Source organism: Pterocles gutturalis, unplaced genomic scaffold (assembly GCF_000699245.1).
Source record: "Pterocles gutturalis isolate BGI_N339 unplaced genomic scaffold, ASM69924v1 scaffold36873, whole genome shotgun sequence".
NCBI lineage: Eukaryota > Metazoa > Chordata > Aves > Pterocliformes > Pteroclidae > Pterocles > Pterocles gutturalis.
The window spans coordinates 14,411-36,202 of record NW_010126921.1 but is presented as its reverse complement, the minus strand read 5'-3'; the positions used below and the strand labels follow the sequence as shown (position 1 = coordinate 36,202).

Below are 21,792 nucleotides of genomic sequence, written 5' to 3'. Positions count from 1 at the left end.
ATCTGCACATGAGCCTCAGCAACACTGCAGCAGAGAAAGTCAGATGACAGCAAGAATTCATAACTGGTGTTCACCTGCCTGCCATCCATCTAAGTCAGTCCCTTTTTATAAGTATTTTCAATATCTCAGATGTATTAAGCTAAATACTGTTGTCCTGCTGGTCAGATCTTTGCTGAAATAAATTTCCTAGGATTCCAGTTCTGTTTCATGAACCTCAGTATTGAGTGGGAGTCAGTTTGCCTGTCTCAGGCTTCTGCATACCTCTCCAACTTGCTTTCAGCAATATTTGAATATATCGTGTGGGTTTTTTCAGAGTGTCTTGACTACTACAAATGCATTCAATGACATTCACAACACATAAATAAAAACCTTAAATTTTTCCACTGTGTCAGTTTGCTGATGAACTCACACTGCTGACAAAATTGTGGCTGCCAGGGACTTGCCATCCAGCATTGACTTAAAGATAGCACCCAGCAATGGCAGAAATGTCTAAATAACCAATTGTCCAAGCATGCTTATATTTGCAAAGGATCTGTGTGGGCTAACATTGCTAGCAGTGCTGAATCCTTTTTTTGCTGGCAAAGAGGAAGGACAAATGCTACTCATGCAATTACATTTCCCTTTCCTTACATCAGTATCCCAGGAACCTGGATTTTAGATGCTAACCACATTTGTACATTGGGAAATCAGAACCATGAGTATTAACCTGAATGATGACTCGGCTCATTGTGTTTTTACTGGCTGTACAGTAATTCTGTTTTCCTCATGGAACTACATGCTTGCAGAAAAATTGCTTGTCTTGTAAGTCTCAGACACTTATAGAGATCAGTATCCTCTTGAGAGATGTTTGGATGCGTACTCCTGAAGTTTTTCCCTTTGATCATTCGTGATAACCGCAGCTACCAAGGTTTTACACCTGTGACTCCACTTCCTGCTGCATTTCCAGGCTTATGTCTTCATTTCTAGTATTTAATTTTCAGTATGGTGTCAAAGTCATCTGTAGGTGGATTACTTTTACTGGAGTTTGTCTTTAGTTTGGATACCAGTGAACCATGTATCTTTCTTACAGCAAGTACTGACATGGGAAGACTTATTGGCTCACAGCCTCACACAGGCACAGGTTTACCAAGGGAGCTAGTTAAGAGGACTTTAGCGGTGACTTGTATGAAATACATTTCTCTGTTGTACTGAAGATAAGCAGTATGCACACCCACCGGCTTTCAAATATGTATGAAACACGTCTCTGGTGGTATAAGAATGGTAAGTCCGAATGCTAGGAAAAATGTGTCAGGTATCTCTCTTCAGTGATTCATTGGAGTGGTGATGTAGGGATTTAAGTATTTAAGTTCAGGTCATCTGCATAGTAGTTGGACCTTATGATGAAGTGGCAGATGAGGAAATTTCAAGGAAGAAAAGCAACAGAAAAATGCAGAGAGAAGGTATAGTGACTCTAGTTTGCCACCTAGTATGAAGGAAGAAATGTGAACTTCTAGGTTTAAGGTGGTTTTGATCTGTCAAGTTTTCTGTGTTGAGATTGGATAGTGGACCTTGTTTCCACACTGTAGTCAATGGGCACCCCATCTAATGGGGTCCTATACTAGAAAATCCCTACTCCAGCTGTGGCTGAACAGCTCTCAAAGCCACTCAACAATGTTGGTGGATACCCTCGGTCATGCACAGCAGTAGTACAACCATGTTTGAAACAAAGTTCTGTGTGTCATGTCAGCAAAAGTTAAGAGGTTTGGTGATTTGAATCCATTAGATTTAAAACATTTTAAATTAATGACTATAGGACTGAGTCAAACATCAACAGTGCTCATTTAAAAAAAAAAAAAAAAAGTTCCCTTCCAAGCAACAGAGTAACTGAAAAAAAGTGAAAATATAGATAGTAGACTGTAGGTTTGAAACCAGACTCACTAGCCAGTTGGACAGTCTCAGGCATGTCGATGATTCATCTGACACAGAGTTCCCGGGAGTGATTTCTTGCAGGCCTGTTCATTTGGATGTTGATGCAGGTTTCTATTTAAATGAGCAGCTGAAGTGTGAATTTATCTGTGACATTTTTAAGATGGTTCATGAGGCCAGAATTTGACTAATGATACTCCTACTGATCTCCTGCTAATTTTGGATTTATAGGTGTTGTGTCATACCCAAACTTATAAATGTCTGGTCCTTTTTTTTTTTCTTTTTTTTTTTCCTTCCCCCCCCCCCCCCTTTTTTCTTTTTTTTTTTTTTTTTTTTTTTTGCAGTTTGATCTCTTTTCATTTATTTAAACAGTCTTCACTGACAGCAACAGAATGGCTGTCACCAAGTTCAGTAATTTGGCTCAGGACCAAATGTACCTGTTTCTGAGAGTAAAAGAAATCAGGAGGGTGGCAATGAAACCTTCAGCAAAGCTCCTCTAATTGTGGCCAAAGTATTCCTTAGGTAATGAGCTGTGGTGGTAGCAAATTTCCTATATTGATACCAGCTATGGCATAACCGCCTACCAGCACCAGGGCATGTGTAGGAGGAGATCCCATTATCACATGGGACGTGCTCACCAATTTATTTTTGATGTGCGTTGAATTTCCTGTGCTTTGTTAGTTACCTTTCCCTGAAAGTGTAACTGGACTAAACCTTAACGTGTGTTCTTTAAAATAGAGCTTTGGCTTAAGTATTTTAGTGAAATGATAGGAGAAAGAGATTCTTGAAGTATTACTCATTAAGACACTAATCAAATGATACACATCCTGTACTGGCTGGATGGACTGAGAGTTGCCAGAAGTGGGAAGGAGTTGAAGCTTTGCAGAAATCCTACAGAGAACTACTAGGAAATGAAACACCGCAAGTTTTTAAGCTAAAGTTTGATGTGCGTGAATGGAAGCAGCAACTCATGTCTGTCAGAATTACTGCTACTTTCCTGATTTACAGTGAAGAATCCATAGGTATGAAAGATGCTTCTGAGAGAAGAAAGTTTCAAGAATGTAACTTAAGCACGTTGTTATCTTTGGGCTTGTTTCCTGTTTAGCTGAACACTTGTCTTTACCTCCATTTTTTCATCTTTTTTTTCAGATTCCCAAGAAGGAAACTACAAGTCAGAGGTCAACAGTAAACCCAGGAAGGAAAGGACAGCTTTCACCAAGGAGCAAATCAGAGAGCTAGAAGCAGAATTTGCTCATCATAACTATTTGACCAGGCTGAGGCGATATGAGATAGCAGTAAACCTTGACCTCACTGAAAGACAGGTACTGATGCAAAATAATGGACTTTAAATGCTTGCCTGATCTTTACCAGTGGTTAGTAGCTTCTTCCAGTAGAGCTCTTGTTTATGTTACTAATATATATATATCAATATATCAGACTGAATGTTGATAGCAAAATTATACATGTTTATTATCTCTCTGCTACACAAGTAATTCATATTTTCATATGTACCAGTTACAGACCAGTTTCATTTAGTGGGAAGAGATGGAAGATAAAGCATGAGTAATGTATCTATTAAACTGGTGCACATCTTTTCTAATCTGTCCATACTGATGAGGCTGAAGAAGTGGTAGGTCCCAAATACTGCATGCACAAGCAGTTGATTTGCCTGTGTGCAACAAATATGAGCATCTTGTTTTAGTCTATTAAATATATGCAGTTGCCATTTGTCCAGAGTTTCTGAACATCCTGTTTCCAGATGGCAGCAAGAATGGGAACACCAGCAAAACTGGAATACAGGCATTTTTAACTACTTTATCTTACCCTGCACTGTGAAAGCAGAGGAGATGATGGAATTTCTTATCACTGTTATTGGTTTCCTGCTCACCAAGCCCTGGTCCGGGAAACACTTCTGCACGTGCTCAAGTTTCATCATGCATGTTGTCACATTGATTTCTAATGAAAATATTCATGTTAAGCATGTACTGAAGTGTTTCAGGATGTCATCCCAACACATTAAATAGGTAGTAAAGTCACACTTAAAATAATAATTACATCAACATACACATTTAAAAATGTGTTTTAGTAAAGACATTTAGAATACTGGACTCAAGTACACCAAATCTGATTAAATATTACCAATAGTTTTATTATTAAAATTGAAAGTTTGGAATCAGTATTAGATTGAAAGATTGCTTTAGATACAATCAGTAGGATGATGATATATCCAAGGGAAGGTATCAAAATAGCACCATGATTTGTGAATTCTCAATATGAGAAGTTTTGAAATTTTCCTACATTTCATTAACACCTGCCATAAGTAGACATCTCAATGAAAATCCTGCCTTTTCTATACATATGAACATACATATACTCACACAAGGAAATGAAACAGTTTTTTTTTCTTTGAAGGCTTCTAGAGAATGGCTGCCCTTTCCAGTTTATCAAGAAGGCGGCAGTAATTTCTTGTTTGACTTGAATATGTTGCCAGGTTCCACTGGGGTCATTTTCAGTTACTTATATATGTTATATTTGTAAAGCCCACCATTTTGTATCAAACATTTGATAGAACTTTGCCTTTTTCATTTCCACTGACTAAGGTAAGCTGAGACAATTAGATTAACTTCTCCTCCTGATTTTGACAGCTAAGGGGAGGAGGAATGAATTCTTGTCTTGGTGACAAAGGTAGAGTCAGTGTGGAACTGAGCAATAATAAATAAATCTTAAGAAATATCTGCTGGTCTGTTTAATGGGAATCAGTCAGTTGAATTCAGAAAAAATATCTCCATATTTAATAATGGTGAATTTGGCCTGTAATTTAACTATTCTCCTTGATAAATTCTTTATTCTTTTCTTCAAAGAGCAGGTTGAGTAGTACAACTAAATGAAGAAATTGTTCACTATCCTAAAGGAAATAGTTAAACTATAAGAATTTAACATACCGAAAAGGAACAGACAAATACTGAATATTGTCTCTGGAGAAGAAAAGGCAGGCTGTGCTACACAAGTGCAGAGAATTCATTTAAGTCATGGGACAGCTTGCCATTTTCTAGCTGTCACATAATGCTAGCTCTAAGCATTCTGCTGATAATAGTGATAATTTCTATTGAATTATAATTAGTCTATCTAATTATGTAATCTAATTCTTCTCTGCTTCCCCAGATTATCACAGAGTGACAACTGAGCTGCTAGAGATAACTCCCTTCCTTCCTTCCTTCCTGCTTTCCTGCCTTCCTTCCTGCCTTCCTGTTTAAAGCCACCCTTGCTTAGAAAAGGAAAGCATTAAGATTTTTAGCTTAATAGAGTCCAGTTCTCTATCTTGCCACAATAAAATGATCTGAAAGAAAAACAAATGATAGCATAAAAACTGTATTCTTAATTGAAAACAAAAAGAAAATTGAGAGGAAATTCTGGACATATTTTTCAGTTTCTGAATCATACTAAGCCACGTAATGATGTCACTTCCAATGCTGTCAATTAGAAATGTCTCTTTTTAAATTAAATATATTGCTTTGATGGAAAACTGGTGTAAATAGGCATGGAACTGGTTGTGGGTTTCCATGGTATATGGCAGTCTTCAGAAGCTGAATGTAGTAAATAAAAAGGCTTGACTTTTCTTGCATACTTGTTTTACATCAGTATTCCTTCAATGACTTAAAAGAAAATAGTCCAGGGTCAGCCTGATGTGACACTAATATTTCTTTTCTTTCTAGTTAAGAGACTGAACTCATATTCAGGACCTATCTTTCCATCATTAGCAGAATAAGTGATTATTCTTGAGTGGGCTAACAGCATTTATTTGTCTACTTACTACTGTTATTACTTTACTAGCTGTCCCAACAGAGGAGGTCATATTTGATACCTATGTATTCAACAAAACCAGTCCTTTTTCTAAAACTATTCTGACTGAATTAAAATATATTGATGGAATTCCAAAAAAGCCACTCCCCAATGAGGACGCATTTGTAGAAAATTGCTATTTCTGGAACAGTTTTCCTTTACTATTTTTCCCCCAAAGGTTGCATTGCAGAGAATGGTACCTGATAGGCAGTAGTTCCTTTGTTTGAAATAAGTGAACACACAAGTGATAAACTCGATTTCATCACAGGCTGTAGTCCTATTTGTGTTGGAAGCTCTCTTGACTTCTCATGAGACATTGAATTCGCACACAGAGAATTGAAACTTACTTCAGATAACAGAATGATAAAAACCAACAGTGGATATCATGTGAACTAATGTATCTGCTCAGAAAATAGGTTTGAGAGCAGACCTAACTCCTGATGGAATGAATTGTTTGGCATAATAGTTTTTACTAGGTTTTTAAAAAAATGACCAGCATCATATTACTCAAAGGGCAGAAGAGCAAAAAATAATCTGGGGAAAGTATTGTTGGGTCATCCTGAAGTTACAACTTTCAGTTATTTCCCAAGATGTGAGATAAATCACAGAGCCTATTATCTTAAGAAAGCTCTATCTTCCTCTTGACTATAGTGATAATTTCAACCATACGCCACAGCTTAAAAGAGGCACTGACCAACTAACACTTCATAATTACCTTTCTGGCATTTAAACAAGCTGTAGGAAAAAACATATGTCTGACCAGATTTAAAAAGCTATATAAGGGTATTAAAGTTTTCTACAGTCATCAAAGTAAGGCTCCATTTGACTTTTGAAACAACTTACAAGATCAGTTCAAACATAAATGACTTGTGGAAGGCCATTTCACAAAAATAATAATGAAAAAAACCCCTCACAATATATGGATCAGGAGAAGGAAGTAATCCTATCACTCCCTAAAAAGGAAACCTGAGTTACAAGACAGGAGGATGAAATGAAATAAGTGCCTCAATTGCCTAGATATTAAGAGTGCACTTTGAGAGCATTATAAGCACATCTGGTGGTAGGATGGCTCTATTATGGTATTGTAAGAATTTCAGCAGTATAGGTACATATAATTCCTGTTCCATCTCCTATAGAGTGCACTCACAATCCCTGCTCAGCCAGCAGTTAATAATTTTCATCTGGCAGGCCTCTATTATATTTTGAAGAGAGAGTTAGACTAAAAACTATCTTAGCTCCCTAGATATTTGTAACCTTGACAAGCGCATTCTTGGCTTTCTTGTACATCCAGATAAACTTGGAGAAGGTTCCATGCAAACTTTTTAATATCTCTCTGTGGGATGAGGAGAGGAAGCAGCTGCAGTGGGGTATCGGAGGCGTGGCAAAATGGACATTTTTATGGAGTTGGTCCTGCCAAATATAGAAAGAGTAGGAGATCTTTCCACCTCACAAGATCTTTTTGCATGGAGCTAATCAAAAGAGTAATGTTGTGGTTCTGCAGGCTAGCTAAGGTTACCGGAATAAACAGTCCAAATACGTAATGCTTCTGTTTGCCAACATAAACATAAAATCCTACCTCGTCAGATTAAATTCTGCTGATGGCAATGAGAAGGTTTATTTCTTCTTAACTTTAATTTCCACTACCCACCCAGAAGCCACCAATAAAAAGTCCAAAGCCATTGATTTTGCATAGACAAAGGACATAATTTTGTCAAAATGAAGAGTGTTTTGCATCTGTGTTTGGCTTCCATGTACGTGGTACCAACACGGGATGAGTGACAAATGAAGAAGCTCTGTAATGCCTTTTTCTACCAGAAAGAGAAGCAAGCAGCATTATTATTTAAATGCATTAGGGCAATGTTGGTATAGTACCATTACCCACATGGCAGCACTGCATTGTTATGACTACACAAATAATACGTTAAATTTTCCATTACAAAAATTTCCTCCAGACCTGGTTACCTCAATCCTTCATCACAAGTGACTTCACTAAAATTCTCTGCAGCATTGCAGAGCTCAGGGGAGGCTAATCTCTGCATTTTTCAGACTTGGCAGGTAAGGTAAGAGTAGCTCCCTTTAGTCACATGGGTGAGAAACCAGGGAGTTCAACGTTCCTCAATTGGGTGTTTGTTCTGAACCACCTCTGAAAGAGTAAATGTCTCTCCATACATCACAAGGCATGACTAGTTTCCTACTTTAGGAAGTTAGATTTCTAAGGTTCAGTGGTGAAATTATTCCCCTGTATACTTTCAAACAAAATCAAACAATGGATTGATAGGACAAGCTTGACTATATCTGTCTGATTTATTGTGGAGTCATGTCTTTTCTGAAAGGCAGCTGCTCATTCCAAGCTTCCATGTGTTAAGCACTCTTTATACACACTATAATAATGAGCCTGTGTGGCTTGAAATCCTTTGGATTTTTTGTTTTATTTAAAGTAACACTCTTAATAAAATAAAACTCACTAATACTTTTATATTGCAATTGAGCATATAAATACCAGCAGTAAGAGTGACCATGCTAACTCAGTTTGTTCTTTCTTAGGGAAGAATGCTCCTGGCAACTTAATTATAACTTGTGCATAATTTTGATTTGTATGATAATTCTTTTTAAAAAACTACACGGCAAAACTTCAAACAGCATATTTAATTTTTCAGTATTGATTGAATTCAAACAAGCAATTCCATGTGCAAAGGTCCAGGTACCTCAAGCTGTTAGCGGTGAATGGACCCTACACCTGCAGAGTAACCCCGTGAGGTTCTGGGTGGGGAGAAACGACTGTCTGTGCCAAGCAGCATATGCGATATAGACAGAAATATTAGCAGCTCATATGGCTGCTTTCACAAAGTGAGTAAGGCTCTGCTGTCTCCTACCTCTACCCTTTCTTACACACGAATCAAGAAAGATGCAGCTTTTTCTGTTGCCTCTTTAAGGAGATAGGAGCTTTTTAGGTTTTTTATTTATGGTCATTTTAAAAAACAGAAGAAATAAGTGAGGAACAAACTGTATTGGAGAGGTACGAATGAATATGCAGAATAAAGGAGATTTTTTTTTTTTATGCAGGGCATTGAAAAATGTAGAATCTCTTTCCAGTTTCACTAATTTATTCTCCTCAAGGGAGGTCCTACTGAAAACAGTGGCAGCTTCTAGAGGCTTACTAGCTTTTAAACAAGATGTTGATTTTGAGGCTAGTTTATCATCAAAAGACTCTGAAAAAAAATGCTCAGAAAGCAAAATGTCCCTCCAGATTTGAAGGCATGAACTGTGGAACTAGTTTAAGTGAATACAAATGAGGGTGCTTCTTTCTTGGGCAGAGTGATGGCTTCCATAGCCATGGAGCCCTGGAGGATTGTCATAGGCCGGTAGTCAGAGGTGGCTTTCTGCCGAGTCCTGCTTCTTGACATTTGCCTTTCTTTGTACTAAAGTAGCAGCATAAAAAAGCATTGACATACTCAGCCAAAAGCCAGTCTGATTACACACTGTCTCTTAACTTTCATGCTCAGTTCACCTGTGCAAAATGAGTGCAGAATGATGTTAGAATTTCTTTCTCATGAAGTAAGATGCTCTACATGTGAATAATTCGTGCAGGTAAATGCCTATACAAAGAAGAGGCAAAGTTTAGCTAAAGGTGATCTTCCCCATAAATTAGTTTTCCACCATGTGTTTCTTTTGTAGATTTATAGATATATATATATATACATATGCAAAGAAATTGGATGAAGGTAGGCTCTAAAAATATATAGGAGAATAATGTGGAGGGAGTTCTAGCAGGAGCCCCACAGATTGCCTTTCTTTGCCTCTGTACAAAAAAGAGAGACAAATTTTATTAAAAAACCCTCTCCTAGGTTATGTACAACAAGACAGTAGGAGGAAAGAACCTGAAATAGTCTGTCCCATTCTGCTTAAGGTACGTTAACACTGAAACCTAGTTAAGAGAGGTTTTTGATAGGAAGGGTTAGCTATTTTATTCTGAAATTAATTTTGAAGATCACTGGTGGAGAAGGTGACAGTTCTTTGGATGGAGTAAAGGGAGATGAATTTAGTGCTCTCAAAGACTTCTGAAACTGGACTCCTATCACTTTTCTGCTCTGAAATAGAATGTCTATCCCATCCCTATCTAAACGTGGGAGGTAGAAAGGAGAATGTATCACCTAAGCAGTACCCAAACCTCAACTGACTTCTATGTAATGAAAAACCAGAACTCACTCCTACACCTTCCTGGGTGCCAAAAGCTCCAGCTGTCCTTTGTGCACCTGCCAAAACCTTCCCTTTTTCTCAACAGCTGCTGCAAAATACTTGTGCACATTCAGTGCAAAGTCCTGTAACATAACATGGAACAGATTGCTTTAAATCAGTTAGCAGATGACTTAACGCCATTTTAGTCAGATGGTTCTGGTACCACTCATTAATTTCCAAAGAAAAGTTAATTTCTCCAATTGATGTATTTTGGTACTATTTTATAATAACTAAGAAGACATTTAATACTCAGATTTATTTAAACTGGTTTTAAGCTTAAAATACATTTAAGATTTTTAAGAGGGTTTTTTGGGAATAGAAATCCTTTAAATCATATAAGGAACAAAATTCAGTTTAACTGAATAAAACTACCTTAACTTACTCTCCCATGTATCCAGCATGACTGAAATCCAGATGAACTATTTAAAATCTCATGTTATCTTTAGTTACTGAAGTGAACTGATAACACTGACTACCATTTCTGTAAATATTTTAAACTAATAGATTTGATTCTTCCAATCCTTATATTTATTCATACTCTAGAATATGAAAAGAAACTTTTCTGTGTTTACATTCCTATTTGCCTTTATAAGTTTGTTGAATAAATTGTCACAAAAAATACTGTATATATATATGCAAAAAAAAGGTAAATTTCAGCTGTATAACACCAGTGATTTCTGTGAAGTTCAGGAGTTTGACTTTCTTTAAAACTTGGCAGCATAAGCCTACTATCTAAAAATGTAACAGGAATGTTTTCAGAGCCATAGAAAGTTGAGAAGTAAACTTTTCAATTTTTTTTTAAATTTTGAGAAGTGAGGGTTATTTTTTGTTATCCATATGTTTGTCTATATTAGAGGAAAGTAAATTGACAGAATTGAAAAAAAAATAATAAAAGAAAATGGGCAGTGACCAGGGGTAGAAAAGGCTAGGTGATTTGGTCTTCCTGACACATGATTTAGGTGTAATAAAACATGGAATTTGGGATACTGACTTCAAAGACTCATACTTAGAAAGATGCATCCCTTATAGCAAAATAACTGTTTCAACTGGCACAGCACTCTTGTTTCTGATTTTTAAGGTTTGCAAGATATCAGGCCTCAAATTTTAATCATGTTTGGGACTCATGCCACTAAAACCTGGAATAGGAAACCTAATTTTAGGAAAGAATCTTTCATTTCAGATAAGAGCTTTTTTTGAAAAGAAATGTCTTTTTTCCTTAAAAGAAGAGAGACAGCAGACAGTGCAACTAAGTTAGTTTGAATTCAGTCATGCTTTAATTTTTCAGACAAGAATGTCTTTATTAAGAAATATGCATTAATTATAGAGGGTGTCTGTTTAGCTCTTCTCTGTAAGTACAGAATGCTAAAATCCCGTGTCAAAAGGAAGCATCTGCGTTCTACAGAGCATGGTAGAAATCAGTTCTTCTTAAAGTTAATGTGACTGAAGTCTCTGCTGAAGAAGGAGTATTAAATCAGAAGTTTAGTTGATATGGTCATTTGGAACCAAAATGGTGTGTTGATGTCCACATCATACATACACATCATGTATTCAAGATATACATGCAAACAATGTGGCCCTTAAACCTACTAAGGACCTGTATATGGTATGTATATTATGGTTACTTTAGTAACACTAACAATGTCAACCTCATTGTTTTGAATCTCCTGCCATGAATCCTACAGAGCAGACATTAAAATAAATTGGTCACAGCAAAAATATTTACCTTGTGGATCAGGAAACGCACAATGTGAAATCATTTACTTGTATCTTAAGTAACAGCCTAATCATCAGATGTAGAGATGCAGATGCTAAACAACTTGTTGACTAAGGGAAAAGAAACTGCTTTCGTGCCAGTAAGCAGATGTGCTCAATAACTGTCTCATAAGTGCTGATTTAGAAACAGCTGTTAATGCTACCGTCATCTTCAATATAATTCATTTCCCTCCACTTCCTTTGTTTTCTGTACATACATATGCTTGCTCTATACATTTAAGTTGTGCTAGTCAGAGGGTGGAGAAGAGTGCATTTTAATAAATAATAGGCAATCAGGACCTGATTCTGGGAGGTGGTAAGTACTCTCAGCTCCTGCTGCAGCTAACTTAGACTTGAAAACCAGCGTTAAAAAGTTCATAAAACCTGCAGTATCAAGTTTGTCATAGTAGATCTTTAAACTACTTTAAAAGGATATCGTTTTTGCAGAAGTTGTAAATGGCACAAGCTAGTTCTTTCACTGGAAAAAAGTTCAAGAGTTTTTCAAGGTCACTTCAGCAAGGGCTTTTTCTCTCTCCTTTACCTTTATTTTATTTTTTTGTTTATTTTTCTTTCAGTCATTCTCTCCTTTCTCTCACTCTTGCTCTTTCTCTCTTTTGCTCTCTCTCCTCTTTCTTTGTCCTCTCTCCTTTTTGTTTCTCGGGGAGTTTTGTTCTGATGCATGTTTTGTGCAGCACCTTTAAGTTTCAAATGAGTTGTGTGTTTGAAAAGCACAGTTTTCCATGAATACAGATGAACTGACACTCTGAAGTACTTCACACAAAGTTTGCTTCACTTCCTTCCCATTACTAAAATAGAGATGGATCACATATCAGTAACAACTATACCCTCCATAACTGACTTCATCTCCAAAGGAAGTTCAAAACTCCAATACCTGAATTTGATCTCTAGAGGAAATAACAAGTGAAGGACTTGTCTCACATTATTACCACATGAGCATTAAAGTCTTCATCTAGATTCCATTGAACTCTATGGAAAAACTCACATTGACATTAGTGTACTTTGGATCAGGTCAAAAGTGGACCTCAGTATGGAGAACATAAGAAATATATATATAAAATACCTAACGTATTCCCTTATGTGAGTCCTGCTACTCATTAGCATAACAAATGACATCAAAATGAACTCATATTTTCAATTATAAACTTAACTTTGATTTTTAGCTTTTGAAAATAATCTTTGACATACCAAAGAAATAAATTTCTTATTTGATATTCTCTAAATAAATCAGATGAAGATTATTTGAAGCCATTAATAAAAAAGCCGAAAGCTTTTTTTTTTTACCTTTTTTTTTTTTTTTCATTTTTAAGTTGTTACCATTTTCTCTTTATGGGAAGCCTGACAGGCTATATGCCAGTCAGTAGTATATATTCTCCTATGGGAACACCAGGGTTACCCTCTTCCTCCTACACTCAGGAGAGAGCACACAAAGGTAGCTGGAGTCCTTCCAGCCCTACTTTCCTTAAATGTTGTGTTTCCCAGACAGTGGGTCATGTGCAGACACAGCATTGCACGCTGGATCCTCTGAAGAATTTATAAATGTATCTTGCACTTCTTCTCAAAAAGGGAAATCATCATCCTTTAATTGATTTGTATCAAGCAATGTACAGATGCTGACCTAGAACTCATCCCTGGTGGAAGCATTTCAGGGCATGGCTGGATGAGCTAGGCTGAGGTAGGTGATGTGAATGCAGAGGTACTTCCCAGCCTGTCCTCGGTACTCATTACCTGGAGGCTGGTGCCACTCAGTTCTCCTGGGTTTAACTCTCAAGACAAGAGATTTCTCTCAGCTGTGGGTTTGTGAAGTGACCTGAATTACAAGAAGCAGCAGCAACAAAATATTGTAAGAAAAAATGGAAACCAAAAATGAATAATTTCTTACATTGGAGTAAAAAAAAGTCAAGAGAGCAGATGTGAGAGCTCATCTCTGTTTGTGAGAGGAGAACAGAAATGAGCACCTACATCAGGAGCCAGGCAGCAATCATCCTACTCATGTCTGTCCCAGCCAGAATAGTTTCTGACAATGACTGTAGGAGCTTCAGTTTCTCGAGTATCCAAAAATGAAATAGATGCATCTCAGGAGTGGTTTGCCTGGATCTCTCCTGTTCCATTAAGTTCAAGTAGGTTGAATCCAGGCTCTGCCTTGAAATTTTTGCTTCTAATGCATCATTGTCATTTTCCCTGAAACCACTTTTTGTATACATTATTATTTTGTTTTAGGCTTTCAGTGCTGTAACTTATTCCTTGAATGTGCAAGGACATAAAAATACCCGGAGAATTGCTTAGATCTTTTAAACGCCACTCCAGTGCTGTCATTTCTTCTTACTGAATCAAATTCTCTGGGCCCTTATTTCGGAAAAAGGGTGATAATATTCTGGGTTACTGGGCTGAATCCAAAGTGTCTTTTTGATGTCTAGACTATGACTGCCATTGCATCCACTGCACTGTCTGGCACTAGTATTGTAGTGTCTTTTACAAGAGAAACTTCATTGTCTTAAAAAAACAAAAATAAAAAAAATGACATCTTAACTTGCTCCAGAAAGCTGCCAATGCTGTACTAATGCTGTACTGTTTTGAAGACCCTGGTTCCATTGACACCCCTGATACGTGACCGGAGTATGATAATTCCCAACATCACAGCAGTCAGTAATAAATACCTTCCCCTTTACACTCATTTCACTTTACAAGCCAGATTATTTGGCTCTGGTGAGTTGACTAAAAGAAAGGATGTGCTGTGCTTTGAGGCTCTTAACTAACCTGGAATAATTTTCCTCTGTTCCCAAGTGATTGGCTTTAACAGGAATATAAAGTGTAAAAAAATAAATATACTTCTCTTCCTTCCCACATATGTACATACAGATAGTGACGTTAACTATCAGTTCAATTGTAGTAAAATTTTAATGTAAAATTCAAAGTGATAGTAAAGGTTAGACACTGCAGTGTTTCCTGGATGTATAAGACAGATTCAGCAAAACAGCATTTTTGTGGCTCTGTTACTCATGTTGTACAATATGTCCTGCTGTGCATGTTCCTTGCTGTTTCTTTTAAAACTCTGAAACACATTCTGCTAAATGCAGCAGAGGATACACCGACATTGCAAGCTTTCTTGCTTTCTTTTCAAGTGAAAAGTTGCAGATGTTTCTTTTTCTGTGGAACCTTCATGTGAAGAGCTGCAGAGACACACATGCATGAGATTTTTTAGCAACATTAACTCTAAAAGGATCAAACCCAACAATATTCTATTCATACTGTTTTCAGTGACAATATTTTAAGTTGATTTGAGATCAGCCTTTAATCTGGTCTAATATATTTGACAGATGCTATGCACATCTTTTTTTTTTTCTTTTTTTTTTTTTTCTTTTGGCTATTGAAAAAGAAGTCCTTGTGGTTTGCAGTGCTGGTACTTTAGAACTGTGCAAATAATTTAGGTTTACTTCCCCCCCCCATATATTTCTATACAGAGAAGGGGAGGAGGGGAAATGAGTTTCAGCTGGAGTAAAATCATGGGGTTTAATGTGACTTAAATACAGATTCATTTTTAATCTTGCATGCTACGAATTTCTTTCCATTCTCATCTGAAATTATTTGCTTATTTTGAATTAAATGTATAAATGCCTTGCGTTGTGGCTTTGGGGGTATTTATTTGTCTGAAAAATTTGTCCAGGTTCTATGGCTAAATGTAGTAGAACTGAGGATCAGTAAACCAGGATCCTTTACATACATATGTGAAATAAGACAGGAAAGTCGTAAGTTTTGATAATAAGTCGTGCTCTCTCACATACTTCAGCAAATGGAAAAAAAAAAAAAAGCAAGTTGCTTTCCAGAGTAACTACCCTCCTTTGAGGGGCAATTAAAAGCACTATAAGCATGAGGGGCAGCAGTATGTGTCCCCGCTACCAGACAGGGCTCTCTGTTACACAAAAAAATAGGTTCTTCTGCACAGCCCCTTGATGGGAAACATGTTGCCTCTGTTTCCCTGCCTGAGAAACAGCCTTAATACATTTTTCAAGAGTATATGAACTTTTTAATGTTTTCTAAAGGGCTCTGCGATCTCCCTGTGGTGCTAACTGCTGTGGATAGCCCCGCTGCCTTCTTGTGGTAACCCTTTCCCACCTCTGCAGTCTTTATCCTCACATCCCCAGGGTTCACATCCTATCCAAAACTGGATTGTGTGCTCCTCAGGAAAGGCTTGCTAAGGTTTTTACCATACAGACATTAAAGCAGTGTGTTGCACATTAAAAAAAAACCCCAACATAACCATCAAATGGTGTGCTACAGATAGAAAGATTGTTATCACCTTCAATGACCCATCTTTATTTTCTTATTTTGTCTTTCTGCCCCGAAGGTAAAAGTTTGGTTCCAGAACAGACGAATGAAGTGGAAGCGGGTAAAAGGGGGCCAGCAAGGGGCAGCGGCCCGGGAGAAGGAACTGGTGAATGTGAAAAAGGGCACACTGCTCCCCTCTGAGCTCTCTGGCATCGGCGCAGCTGGTCTCCAGCACACGGGGGACTCACTAGCCAACGACGATAGCCACGACAGCGATCACAGCTCTGAGCACGCACACTTATGATACACAGAGAGTGTCCCAGCTCCATTCTCAGGAAAGATGCTTTGCTGACAAGCCTTACACAGGCATTGTTTACGTATGCAAGTGACTCTGGCAGTGATTTTTAAAGTTGTTATGGAAAATTCAGGCTTATTGTGTCTGCTTTTCTTGATTTTTAGATGGTTTACAGTAAGTGCCATATCTTAAAGGTGCCTCAAGAGTGGAGAAGTGGAAGATGAACTTACTTTGAACATTCCAGATTTGTTTGTCATGTTTATGACAGCGGGCAGGTATTTTTGCTTTAGCTTGCACTGAAAATTACATTGCTCTCAACAGATGTTATATTCTGAAAACCTGAAAACCACAGTGCCACAAAATCACTATCTAGTGGATAAGAAATGTATTTTAACTCTGTATATATTTACCTTACAGCATTTTCCTGTCTACACTAATTTTAGCAATGCATTCATATTAGCTGATGGCAATAGTCACTCATGACAATAAATGGCTTTTTGTCTCTTTATTTTTGTTTTGTTTTCCAGACATACAATACATGCAGATACTTTTGTTCAAGTAGAGAACAATACAATAGTGTCTGCTAGGACACATCCTTGTATGACAGACAAAACAAACCTTATGTTGCATTTACTATCAACTGCTGCTAATAGGGAATTATTAAACTTACCTAGCTCCTCAATTCTTATTTTATAACTGCAAAAAATGATTTTTAGGATCATAAGGATAGTCCAATAACCTGCCAAAAAATGTCATGTTCCACTCATGCTCAGTGGAAACTTCCTAAAGGATTATTCATTTCTACTTTGTCATAATTAAGTACATTGATAAATACTGACACTCTGCAGAAATGTTGTCGCTTCATCTTCAGTTAAAAAAAAAAAAATCAGCAGATAAGCTGAAGGTTATTATCAACTGCTTATGTTGGTAGAAATCCAAATATGAAGGTAACTCAGTACTGTGTCCCATGTGTAAAATCAAGACACATTTTCTGTTTTAAGCTTTTGTGTACATACAGGCAAATACCAAACCCCAAAATTTAATGCAAACCATTGATTGTACTTTGTAAAGAAATATGTTTAATAAATAATCCTTTTTAAATAATTCTGATCTCTTTACAGTGATTTCATAGGAAACTTTAAATGTTTTTTGTAAAAGTCCTAAGCAACTCTAATTTTTTTGGGTCTTTTGGAACTTTGTCTGTGGACAACACAAAGCTATGTTTTCAAATTTAGGCTTTTAATCTTGGATAAACCTACCTTAATCCATTTGGGAAAGTCTTTCCTTTAGCAGGAAAAAGGCTTCTAGCAGCTAGTGATGTCTTCAGCCAAAACTAACAAGAGTATGTTCAACAATTTTTCCAGATTTAGAGAAAATATAAAGGGTTATTTTGTTGGACCTTGCTGAAATGGATGAAAGGGAATAAATATCAGGAAGGGATGTGTACTTATATTATCATGCCTTTGTTCAATAAGCTGTTCAGGAGAAAAAAAGAAAATGTCTCCAAAAACTTCAGAGATGAATTGGACTGTGATAGAAGGAGCTGAGTGAAAGAAAGAGTGAGCAAGAAATGTGCATATCCTAGTAAATGCTGTGAGCATTCCCTGTAGCTCTGCTATGTGGAGCAGTAGGGAATCATAAAAGTTAAATGCGATCAAGAACTCTGTGTCTGTTGTCCAAATCCTTTCCACTGTAGGTTTGATCTTTCTTGCACATTAATTGTTGTCATGATCATTTCAGTTTAAAATATCTAAGCAATGAGTAATTAATTTCTTTAAAGACTTCAGAGCATTTTATTGATTCCAGCAGTTAAGGGGTTTTGCATTTGTTTCTTAGTTCTTTTTCAAATGCCTTTGTCATACAAAATTGCTGAGAATGGCAGTAGGATAGAGAAGTAAGCCAGCTACTTGTGAATACTTGATATTTTTGATTTCATGGCTGGATGGTAAAGTTTTTTTGGGTGGTGGTGCTGATTATCAAAACAGAAAAAAAAACCCCAGTGGATCAGACTAAAGCTTTTTATTCTTGGTTGGTTTTCCTCACTTTTAAATGAAATATAGCTAACTTTCAAAATGAAAAATAAGAATGAAAAGTTGAAAAGAAGCATCTTGAATTTTCCAATAGCATCTTTTAGTAACACAGAGTCAAATATAATGTGACTTGTTTTGCTAGTAAAGAATGGAGACAAGATTCTTGTCTTTCAAATACTCTATTTGCCAATAACGCCTTTTCTGGTTTGCAGAATTGTTTGTTGCTGTCTTTCATTACAAGTTTAAGACTGAACCTGAAAAGGGATCAGCAAAGTTTGAGCTGACGTTTTACAGAACAAATGGAAGTACTTTATTGACATTACCTGAAATGCACCAGCAATGTGTTCCTAGCCCAAGGCATTCTGAGAGGTGTATTATTCTGTTAGCAGCACAGCAGACTGGGATACTTGCAGTGGGGGAGCAGCCAATACGTGTGTGATGATGGCAATCTGTGAACCATAATAATCTCATTACCAGTAAGAATTTTTTCCTATGGAGAAAGATAGTCTTTTTCCATTTTCCTAGTTTTAACTGAATCCATTGAGACTTAAAGCACAGGTCGAAGAGAATGAAACGTGCAAATGGATTTACAGTGCTAAAGGAATTTTTCTTTAGATAACCGAATGAATCTTCAAACAAAGGACCAAATAATGTAACTTTATATTACAGAAAAAGAAGACTAACAAAATTTATCATCTCCTGTTCTTTAAAGGCAGCTCAGACTTTGAATCTGGCTGTAAGGTGCTAACTGTATGTAGTAATGTCTCAGATTACTGAAAGACCTGTGTCGGCTTTAAACAACTGTTTTGTGGGTACACCATCGGTAAGTGCAGTATGGTGCAGAGATCCCACACTGGCAGAGGTTGAAGCTACGAAGTCTAAGCGCAGTGAGTATCCTACCACAGTCTTGAAGGAACTTACTTGCAAGCATGGCCCTACAGAAATACAGACATGCTTCTTCCAGATTTCAGCGAGCTCATATTCAAGCCACACATAGCAGCAATGAACACCCTGTACGTTAACTCCAGTTTGTAGGTTAGTGGGTCTGCTCAGGACTCATCAATGCAGATTATGTCTTTTCTTGTTCTGAACACCCTAATTATTCCAAAACTGTCTTATGGAAGCCCCTGGGATCAATCACCTGCTGTAATACATTATGACTTTGTGTCAAAGTTTTAGCATAATTTCGTTGCTGGAAACAGCTATAGATAAAGGCTTTTGAACTATAACTTGAAGTTTTGTTTTATCTTCACTGGCTTATATCTATCTGCAGACTAAGCAAGGGTTCTCCTAACCATCTAGCCATACAGTATAGCTTAAGAGTATACCATTTAACAGATGGACAAAAGCAAGCCCTAGGATTGTGATTTGCCCAAAGCTGTGCAGGCACTTGGTGGTAGAATGAAATGTGATGAAACCTAGATTGATTTATTTGTCTTTATTAGTTCCTGATATTACATAGTGGCAAATCACTTTTATATCTTATTGTCAACAAATCCTGCTTTTAAGGACTAATGATGTATTTTTTTGAGTTACAGTAATTTTGATATTGTATCTGTCCAGACTCCACCTCTCTTTGATGTTCTGTTGTTAGCATATTACTGAACTAGACATAGGAATGTGTGCTCATAGGAAAAATACACAGAAAATATAATTGATTGTAAAAAGGCAGTGATCTTTAACAGTTTACTTTTTGACATGATGGATGATAAGAATTCTTTTTTTTTTTTTTTTTTTTCCTGTCTCTGGGGTACAAGGCTATATATTATTTGCAGGGTTTCTTTGCAGGGTTTCTTTCTCTTCCCTTATGGCTGTTGAGATTTTATTTTGCATTTTTGTTTACTATGGCTTCATTGTTTTCAGATTTATTTTAACAATAGCAGTGCAATAGGTGTGGTTAAATAACACCATTACAAGATGGCTGAAGTTATTAAATCATAAATTGGAAGTAGTTTGGGAATTTCATTAAATGCTTATCTTTTCTTCACTTTCTTTTCATGGGATCCAAAATAGCCAAAAAAGAAGCACATAAAGGAAGGACTCTATGTCTTTTCACCACAGGCCAAGTTTCAAGGTAGTTTATGTGTCCTGCTTTCTTAAATGAAAGCTCTGACTGCTGCAATAAAATAATTTGTACAAATAAAAGAAAGGAGCACCATTAGGACATGCACCCTTAGTAGCTATGAGGAAACATAGTTGTATGTTAGGGACAAAATGTCAACTTGAGCTTTCATTTAGAATTTCCTGGCTTCAGTCAGTTTATGTCTCTTGGGTGAGCTTGTATTTAATAGAGTACATGCAGTATTTAAGATCGGCTACAAGATTCAAGAAATTTTAAAGAATAATGTTTAACCAATTATGTACTGTAATTTAATATTGTTATATAATGTGTGTGGATTGAAAGGGAGAATTCTGTACACAGCCTGATGTCAATATTCATTTAAAAAAGGTAATGTAGCCAATAGCTGGCAATAACTAGCATAGGGCTTCAGTGACGATACACTCAGACTAGTAAGAACCTACTAGAGCTCATTTGTTTTTATATATTCCTATTCATTTTCATTTTAAGCCCATAGTCTTTTGACATAATTTACAGCTGAAAGCTGCAGTGTAGGAATCAATTTCAATGTAATTTAAGGCCCCTGGCTGTTAGTCAGGGCCTCCGTATGGCATAATAAGAGGTTATCAGAGTCATCTGTATAAACTGCAAATGTATTAGAAGTTTCTCAGACATTTATTACTTCTAAGTTGTGCATGCAGATCTGTTAGCCATTGTCCTTTGTCTGGCATCTGAACTGTCGTGACTCTTATGAAACTTTACCTTCATTCCGTTGAAAACAATCACCTGGGCAGTAGACTTGGTAAGTATCAACAGAGAAGACCCCCAAAAGTGTTGCAACTGAAGAACTTGTTAAATAGCAGTTGTAGTAGGAAATAATCATAGTTCCCTTTTTTTCAGTGCTTTTCTGTAGACAGACAGACTCAAAAGATTTTTTTAAAGAAAAGTAAGTTTTGAAATAACTTTTTAAAGGATAAATGACAAGCGACTAACGTAATTTGTACTGGCCACCTGTATCATAGGCCCAGTAAGCCTTTTGGGATTATGTTCAGTGCCCTACTAAGGGTGCTGTGAGGACTTAGTTCTGTTCTTTTTTAATCTTATTTGGCCCTTGAATGCTTTCTGTGAGAACCTCTTCCAAGCCTTTCAGACCCTGAGTCCTTCCCCTAACAGGATTCACCAAAAAAAAAAAAAAAAAAAAAAGAGTAAACATGTTTCTTCAAAGCAAGAATGAAAGATATGATTGAGGTATAAGAATGTGATCCAGAACATTAAATAATAATTAAAATGACATTAGTTCTCTTCAGAGGACTAATTGACTGGAATAAAACATTTCACCCCATCCCTGTTCTTTCCATAAGTGGCTTCATATTTTTGTGTACTAATATGAC

General features: G+C 36.8%; 1 protein-coding gene across 1 annotated transcript in view; it reads left to right on the top strand.

Moving 5' to 3' along the window:
• The window catches only part of MEOX2 (mesenchyme homeobox 2), a 46,949-nt gene extending 29,540 nt beyond the window's left edge, over window positions 1-17,409 (top strand). Inside the window, exons 2-3 of the mRNA XM_010079133.1 lie at window positions 3,055-3,227; window positions 16,097-17,409. Coding sequence (XP_010077435.1) covers window positions 3,055-3,227; window positions 16,097-16,321 — 398 coding nt within the window. The 3' untranslated portion in view covers window positions 16,322-17,409. The remainder of the gene's footprint in view (window positions 1-3,054; window positions 3,228-16,096) is intronic.
• Window positions 17,410-21,792: the final 4,383 nt, after the last annotated feature.